Source organism: Schistocerca cancellata, chromosome 4, assembly GCF_023864275.1.
Source record: "Schistocerca cancellata isolate TAMUIC-IGC-003103 chromosome 4, iqSchCanc2.1, whole genome shotgun sequence".
Taxonomy (NCBI): domain Eukaryota; kingdom Metazoa; phylum Arthropoda; class Insecta; order Orthoptera; family Acrididae; genus Schistocerca; species Schistocerca cancellata.
Window position 1 is genome coordinate 629,501,756 of NC_064629.1, and position 9,443 is coordinate 629,511,198.

The 9,443-nt window shown below is 38.4% G+C and overlaps 1 protein-coding gene across 1 annotated transcript in view; it reads right to left on the bottom strand.

Moving 5' to 3' along the window:
- The window catches only part of LOC126183718 (vacuolar protein sorting-associated protein 41 homolog), a 140,363-nt gene extending 132,886 nt beyond the window's left edge, over positions 1–7,477 (bottom strand). Inside the window, exon 1 of the mRNA XM_049925905.1 lies at positions 7,337–7,477. Coding sequence (XP_049781862.1) covers positions 7,337–7,348 — 12 coding nt within the window. The 5' untranslated portion in view covers positions 7,349–7,477. The remainder of the gene's footprint in view (positions 1–7,336) is intronic.
- Between the last annotated feature and the right edge of the window lie 1,966 nt (positions 7,478–9,443).

Consider the following 9,443-nt stretch of genomic DNA (forward strand, 5'->3'; position numbering starts at 1 on the left):
GTATGGTGAATGCCTGTTGAACATCATCTGCCAGCGTGTGTAGTGCCAACAGTAAAATTCGGAGGCAGTGGTGTTATGGTGTGGACGTGTTTTTCATGGAGGGGGGTTGCACCCCTTGTTGTTTTGCATGGCAGAATCACAGAACAGGTCTACATTGATGTTTTAAGCACCTTCTTGCTTCCCACTGTTGAAGAGCAATTCAGGGATGGCGATTGCATCTTTCAACATGATCGAGCACCTGTTCATAATGCATAGCCTGTGGAGGAGAGGTTACACGACAATAACATCCCTGTAATGGACTAGCCTGCACGGAGTCCTGACCTGAATCCTTTGGGATGTTTTGGAATGCCGACTTCGTGTCAGGTCTCACTGAACGCCATCGATACCTCTCCTCAGTGCAGCACTCCATGAAAAATGGGCTGCCATTCCCCAAGAAACCTTCCAACACCTGATTGAACGTATGCTTAAGAGAGTGGAAGCTGTCATCAAGGCTAAGGGTGGGCCAATACCATATTGAATTCCAGCATTACCAATGGAGGTCGCCAGGAACTTGTGAGCCATTTTCATGCATGTGTCCGTATACTTTTGATCACATGCTGTAGAACATGGCCTAGTTGAGGCAATGTAAGAATTAGGAAAGTTCTTTCATTCAAAGAGTGTAATGAATCTTCATATTACAGCAACTGTATGAGGCTGATATTGTTGTGAACCAAAACATTGCTTTTTGAAACTGCATGCTTTGGATCACACAACTCAGTTTAAATAATGTTTTCCAAAATGTGTTGATGTTGAGTAGTTCAAAAATGGTTCCAATGGTTCTGAGCACTATGGGACTTAACATCTGAGGTCATCAGTCCCCTAGAACTTAGAACTACTTAAATCTAATTAACCTAAGGACATCACACACATCCATGCCCGAGGCAGGATTCGAACCTGCGACCGTAGCAGTCGCACAGTTCCAGACTGAAGCGCCTAGAACCGCTTGGCCACACCAGCCAGCTGTTGAGTAGTTGCACCATGGTCTAAACTGGCAATACACCTTGTCTGTACCAAACTCCATGAACTGGAATAGCTTTAGTATTTCATATAAAGACTTATGCCTTTATTCTGTCAACTGCCAATCCGTTGCCAGCATCTTGTGTAACAACTATTTATTGCCTTCAGTCATGGTGTGGTTTAAAACAAGGTGTACTCTCATCACAATATTATATAAAAATAGTAAGTCTCTCATAATTCACAATCATAGGAGACTATCCGTCAGTAAAGGCGGGATCCAACAGGAATGTGATTTACATAACTTCAAAAAAGTTCATGCGACAGTGACCAGGAAATTAATGGAAAATACACAAAAAGGGTTATCATGTGAACCATCTATTCTCTCCCACCTACGTTTCCATGGCAGTTTCTCAAGAGATTGTGACTTACTGTATTCCTCACCACAAATGCACCTGTATTCCATGTGTATCACTTACACCCTACAGAACATACAGTGAATCTCAAGAGCTGGCAGATTCTATGCATTTAGCAATCACATGACTGACCATAGTTTGCACATGGTGGACATTTCAATTTTCTTGGACATTATGATATCCCAATGACATGTTGGCTTAGCTTCATTCATACTGTCTCTGTCTTACTAATGGGTCCCTCTAATGGGAAGGTATGCATTTTTGCAATTGTAATTCAACCATGGCATACATAGCAAATGAAACTTAGTTTCTAATGGTAGTGTGAAAAATGAAGACTAGTGATATGGTAGAGTGGAAGAGGGTTTGATCTGCTTGAGGATGAAAACCTAGCCTTAACAACTGCAGGATACACACTCTAATGGGAAAAGAAAAATGCATCAAAAAGGAATTATTTGAACGGGCCATAAATTGGTAGATGTGATGTACATGTACATGTACAGACAAACCAATGATTACAATATCACAAAAATTGGATGATTTATGAAACAGAAAGAGCTTCACAAACTGAGTAAGTCATAATGCGTTGCTCCACATCTGTCCCTTATGCAGCTGTTATTCGGCCTAGCACTGATTGACAGAATTCTTGGATGTCTCCCGAGGGATATCATGCCAAATTCTGTCCACCTGGTGCATGAGATCACAAAAATCCTTAGCTGGCTGTATGGCCCTGCCCAAAACACTCTAAACATTCTAAATTGGGGAGAGATCTGGCAACATTGCTGGCCACGGTAAGGTTCAGCAAGCATGAAGACAAGTACAGAGACCCTTGTCGTGTGTGGACAGGCATGATCTCGCTGAAATTTAACCCCAGAATGTCCTGCCACGAAGGGCACGATTAACTTGCTCAGTTTGTGAAGCTCTTCCTCTTAAATAAATCATCCATTTTTCTGAAATTGTAACCACTTATTTGTCTGTACACGTACATCATATGTACTGGTTTCTGCCAAATTCAAATAATTCCTTAATGGTGTGTTTTTTTATGTATTGTCAACATAATGAGGTATTTATTAGAAAAATAATTATGGGCCTATTATACATTACAAGAAATTGGAGGAATTTCTTTGAAATGATTGGTGTAAAACCAAACTAATCACCAATAAGGATAGCTATGAATTAATTTCCAGGAAGTTTCAAGCTTTTATGCATCCCAAAGATGGTCTTACACCACATTAGGTGCAGGTTCATATTCTTTCCCACACCTGTTCAACTGAAGGGAACATTTGTTAGTAGGACCTACTGTCTTTTTATAAAGCCTATTGTGCAAAAAGTAAACACTTAACAGAAACTAGAGTACAACAACCCCTCCCCCTCTCCCCCCCCCCCCCAAAAAAAAAAAGTCTAATTTGTTTGGGCACACCAAGTTTCACAAGAATTTAACACTATTGCATCATCATCATCTCCATGACATCCACTGCTTGGATAAAGGTCTCCTCTAGACTTTAAGGCATTATAGTCTTCAACTATACATGTACAGGGGTTGGGAAAAAATATGGAAAATCCAAAAACGCAACACATTACCACATCTAATACAGTGTAGGAAATCTGATAGCATTCAAAACAGTGTCCAGTAGTCTTGAAATTGATAAATACAAGTCCTGCATGGTTTTCAGAGGAATCTTATACCATAGTGGCAAGTTCAGGTAAAGATGATGGGGGTTAATAGCAATCATGCACCCTTCTGTCCAAAGTAAACCACAAAGGCTCAATAATATTGACATGTGTTGATGGAGGTGCCTAGGGGAGATGCGACAGTTCATCCTCATGCTCACAAAGCCAGTCCTCGATGAGCAAGCTTTGTGAACAGGGGCCATGTCGTCTTGGAACACACCACCATTGGGGAACAAATACCGTACTGTATAGATCTGATCAGCCTAAATGGTGACATAATCCTTGGCAGTAATTTGGCCTTAAAGAATAACCATGGGGCCCATGGCGTAAGTTAATTTCATGTTCCATGGATCGTTTGCACAATGAATTGTCATGATATGGAACAAGTTATTTTACATCCACATAACAAATTAATTTGTAAATATGGCCACACGCTGAACATTTATAAGTTAAAAGAATGTGACTTTGTAATTCCTGCCCACCACCTATTATATATTACAATAACAAAAATTCTTCAACGGAATACGAGTGTCAAGGTGAAACTTTTTCAGTTTTTTTCAAATTTGTCTTTTCTGTCTATCAGATATTTTATATCACTGGCTAAGTGATCACAAATGTTAGTTGCAGCATTGTGCACCTCTTTGTGCCAAAGACACCCTGCTTGTGAAGTAATGAACCTATTTTTTCTTCTAGAGTTGTATTTATGTACATCATTGCTCCTTGTGAATGGCAGTGGATTATTTGCAACAAACTTCATGAGAGAACACATTTCTGCGAAGCAGTAGTCAAAAGGCCAATACCTTAAACAGATGTCTACAATATGGTCATGTGTGAGTATGACATATTATTCTTGCAGCAGGTTTTTGAGCAATGAAGACATTCTTTCTTAAAGATGAGCTGCCCTAGAACATGATTCCATAATATATTCTTGAATGAAAATGTGCAAAGTATCTCTCTCCCCAAGGCCTGCAGTAATTTGAAGTCCAAATGGGGAAGTATTAAGTCATTTTAGGAGTCTCAAAATGTGTTTTTTTCCAATTTTAATTGTGGGTCAATGGAAGTGTCTGATTCCACCTGTTGGCTTTGACCTGTTATGTAATGGTGGTGTGCTGTGTGTCACTACAGCATGAAGTTTTTCAGTTGGCTGTGTTCGTAGATGTTGTGTTGTTGTATTTGGTGGTGGTGGTGGTGGATGTGCTATTGGTTTCAATTTGAGTTTTGGTTGTCATCGTGCTAACACGGTTTCGAGTTTAGGCAGTTGGTGTGGTAATCTGGGTTGTAGAAGGGTTTTCAGTGAGTCATTATCCTTTTTTAAATGTGGTTTGGTGTTCTCGTTAGGTCCGATTATTTTGGTGTTTGTTGTGCAGAAAGAAGTCTAATTTTTTTAACTGCTTTTTTGTTAGTTATGGATATGACAGTGAAGTTCATGAGTGTATCATTATGTTTTGAGATGGGTGATTATATGATGTCTGTCATACAATTTCTGCGGATATCTGGTCTTATTGATAAACATGTTAGGTGTCACATTTGTGGCAACAACATGAGGTTGACGGTTGACTAGAGTTTCGGTGGCTCGGGCCAAGCGTATGTATATGTAGTGTTGTCTCTCTCTCTCTGTCTGTGTGTGTGTGGGTGGTTTCACTTTTTGGAGCTGTTGGTGGTTGGTTTTTTGGTATCGATAGCTGTGGTGGAGTTACATAGATCAATGGAAATCCCCAATTCCACTTTTTGGGGTTGTAGTTGTTGTTTCTTTGGTGTCTGTGGCTGCGATTGAGCTAATGGATCAAGGGAAATGTCCAATTCCTGTGGTTTTGTTGGTGTTGTAGAATACTGTAAATTAATTTTTTTTATATTTTTTGTTTTGGGATGGTGTTTTATTCTTTTATTGTTGTATATTTAGCTTGCCCCTGCCCTGAGCCCCCAATTCCACGGTTGTCCCGTTAGTTTAATTTTATTTTTGGAGTGAGACATCATTGTGTCATTTTTATTTTTGTTCGTGTACACTGAAAGTAGCCATTTCTGCCATATTGATGATGTCATGAGGCAAAGCAGACAGGTGGAATCGACACTCTGTAAAGCCTTCTCATCAATATGGATTCCTAAGAATTTGCTGCTCAAATCACCTACCCTCCCCCCTCCAAAGTTTCACTTTTGGGACATAAACTGGGCCAGAAGTTGGAAATAGTATGAAACAAGACACACAAAATCAAATGACTTTCTTCCATTCCGCTATAGTCCAAGTTTTATGGCTTTGCCACCACATTTTCCTGTTAAGGTCTTCTGCACCACATATGAGTAATTTCGCAATTCCCACTCGATCTGCAGTTCCCTGCTTAAGGAGCTCACTTCATATTGTTTTGGTGCTGACAGGGTTTGCATTGTTACTTACTGGATGATATTTGTCCACTTTCCCTGTATGCAGTATAAATCTTCAATACAGTGCCTCTTGAAACACCAAACAATTCAGCTACATTTGTTACTAAAAGACATGCACCAACGATTTTCCCATGTTCAAATTCACTTAGCTCTGACATAACACACTCACATCCACACCGATTGCTGTTCTGACCACCACTGAAGTTACATGTACTAAGGACATTGCAGTTGTCCCTCGGGGTCAGATGCAACAGTGTAACCTACTGTTCAAGCATGGATTTATCGTAGTGTTCCCATAGTTTTGTCTAAACTCTGTGCATATTTCTCACATATGCTTTCTAATGTCGCCTAACCACCACCTATTTGGTCACTCTGCTAGTCTTTCCATACCTTCAGAACCCAGAAATAAATTCCTCACTCTGCCTATCATCCACTCACCTTTTTCATGGGCTGTCCACCCTTTTTAATTTGAGTTGCAGTCATAATTACATCTTCCATTCCAGTCCATTCACTGATCTATCTGTGTGTTTTTCTGCATCTCATAGCAAATTTCAACACATACCTCTCCATTCTTAATGCTTCTCAAATTAAAAATCCATCTCTCATTGTTATTCAGACAAAACTGATAGCAAACATGTCATTTGAAAAATAAAGGAGCTGCTTCATTTAGTCAGGTTTAGGAGGTGGAAAAAAGTTCCAATATTGCTGTTATTAGTTTTGGTGATAAGAAATCCCTGATCAACTTCTCTTTTACATTGGAACTGCTCACTATCCTGACAAAGTTTAATTACAGTTATAGCACTGGAATATATGTTGTTATTTACACTACCAGATGTTTCTCACACGATGTTCTGGATTTTACTCAAATTCGTCAAAAGATTTGTCGTGAAAAGTGGCAATTGCAAATCAATTCGCCATTTCACTATTTCGTTCACAGCTTGTAAATGTTCCAATGTTCTACATGCACCTCTAAAATAGGCGCGTTTCTTTGTCTGACTGAAATCTAGTGTAATTTCTTGTATGTGGTTTCTGACTCTTTTGTGAATCTCACACACATTATGGAAATGGGTCTGATATGTTCACGGTTGTTTATTTTTTGTCTTGTGTGCCCGTTTTCCTGTGAAATACAATAATTGCAGATAGATTTGAGGAACTGTCTTCATTCGTACGCGTTCTGTGAACAGTTTCTCAAGTATTTTTTAATACTCAATCTCCTGTTTCAGGTATTTAATCTGGAATACGTATAATCTACATTTTTATGCTCGATTATTTTGTTTCTTTCTGCCTGTGTATCTACTTCAACTCTTTGTCTAAGCATTCTATCATAACTAGCAACTCGAAAATCTTTTAAAGCTGTTATCTGCTGACTATTTCTTCATGTCATTTACACGAAATCTTAATAACGAATGACAGTACTGCACACGAGTAACATTCATTATTAATCGATTGCATTACTTCTTCTATTCAGTTTTTGCGACTGCTGTGTAACAGAGCAAATAATACTGTTAACAACTGCAATACCACGGAACTTTTTGCTACGATAGGGTAAAGGTTATAAAATGCTACTTATAGTTGAGTTAGTTGCAATCACAGAAATTCTGGTGAAATATGCACTTCCATTGTATCTAATTACAGACTGAAGGTTGACATTCCACGCTGAAACTGAGTCATGGTGGTACTAATAGGGTACAACTCCCATAAAATACATTAACGTCTTAATATAATATTTATACAGACGGTTATGACAATAAACAAACACTGTTGACATATGAGCGTCACGGCATAAAGATCAGCATGACAGTGTTCACATAAGACCCAAAATTAGGGTGAGTGTTATCTTTTGTACTACAAAGTGAAAGTTGATTCTTCATACGAACACATACATCTGCTTCCATTGTTTTTGTCGTAGATCTCCTGTCCACTACAAAGTAAACACAAACCCCCACCACTTCATGAAGTGACAGCAGAAGGGCTTTACACTTGACCAAAGTTCTTCATACAATGTTGACATTTGTATCTATTTGTTCCAAGGAGCTTCGAATCACTTGCGTTTAGCCCCTGACGTGCAACTACGGCTCTACGGGACCCGATATCTCAAGCGAAGATCCGAAGCTCTATGTGACATCAGACATAAAACGCGCTTGTTCAGTAGGTGGATGATTGATGTTTAAGAGTGCGGAAGAAGCTCTGATTACAACAATAATTTAAGAAAAACTTTGTTACAAGCACACCGAACAAACCTTAGTGCATCACTCCGCACATGAGGGTGGAAATATTTTACATATACCGTTTTTGTTCAGGTTATGTTCACTGTAAAAATTTTAGCTACTAAGACCGACCGCAATTTTTTATGTTAAATTTGCTAATTTTTACTTCACGAAAGACCCCCTATAATAGCGGTTTGTACAGCCCTTCCTGCCTAGCGTACGAGTCAACAAATAAGCAGGTGCAGCCGTGGCGAGAGTACGTAGTGCCGTGTAGCGCGAAGTCCAATGTATACACTCGCGAATTTTAAGCTCTCAAACCATACCGAAAATGTCTCAAATCGTTAATTTTTTGAATACCTTGCAGTACATATCGACTATTGCAAATGTAATTGTGACAAAAGTGACTAGCAGAGAAAAGAAAATCAAGTCAGTGCATGATGTTACGCTACAGACGACTTCCATCAATCTGGACTTTAATTTGTTGACATGAGATATTTTATAACACTTCCTGTAGCATGTTTCCTATGAGAATTTTTGAATAATGTATTTTTTATTAACCCTGGAATGCTGCACTTATTTGTATCGATGGGTCTGCTACACTGGGGTACTGGTGTACCGCAATTAAAAAGGGACTTTTAAAATATTCAATTTTTTATTTCACAATAATACAATAAACACATAAATTATAATTAAGAAAAAATGCACAGAGGGAAAAAATACACTACTGAAGACATGAAGCCCACATTTTTCTTTGATGGTCCAAACAAATAAATTTTTACAAATTGCGCATTTAACTCTGGATATGAGGTCTCAAGCCTGGGTCAGAAAAGACATCGCTGTTTTGTGGATTCTGGAACCCCTTGGGCTTCCTCTTCGTTTGGCAGATCTAAAATTCAGCTGATGGTTTGACGGAGTTCTCTTGTTAATATTAGTTTTCCAAACTCTGTCTTTCTTTTTGCTCAAAAAGATAAAGTGCAATTTCCACGCAGTTCTTGTGTGAAACCTGAATGATTGACTTTGCATAACATTTTAGTGGATAACAAGAAACATTGTATTCACGTCAGCTACGAATTTCTCTGTGGTGTTTTCTATTAATGACATATCCTCTACACATATACTTGATGTTAACTTCATAATTTTGTGACTTAATTTCCCATATAATTTCCTGAATCTCTTTAACCAGCTCAAAGAAATCTGAAAATCAGTAATTTTCATCTCACTTGAATTTCAGGTGGCACAGTCTCGAAGATTTCCCTTTGCACTGATGCTCATAAGCAGCTCTAAATCTTTCGAAACGTTTTTATTTCACGCTTTTACTAGTACTGTTTTGGTGCATATTTGATACTTTATGCTGATGTTTCTTCGATTTTTCAATTCACGTTCGCATTTTATGAAACACAACCGTCTTTGCACATTTCTTTTGCTGTATATGTTTTCTTTTGTCGAGGAAAATACTGTATTTTTCTTCCGGACTTTAATTACTACAACAGTCGTCGTTCTAACCACAATTCATGGAATCGTCAGAGTTATTACTGTTTCTTCTAATGTTTCCACAATTTCTAACGAAATTACGACATCATTAAAATGAACATCCAAGAAATTAACAAATAAATAACACATATGCAGAACTTCTGGGAAGTAGGTGATTTCGACTGCATACCAAGGTCTTCATATTTCATCTTTGCAATGTTGAAAACATAAATTAGATTGCACATTAGAGCAAACTCTCACACAAAGACAGATGCTATTAGCAAGAATTTATAAAGAGACAACAGAAAATTAA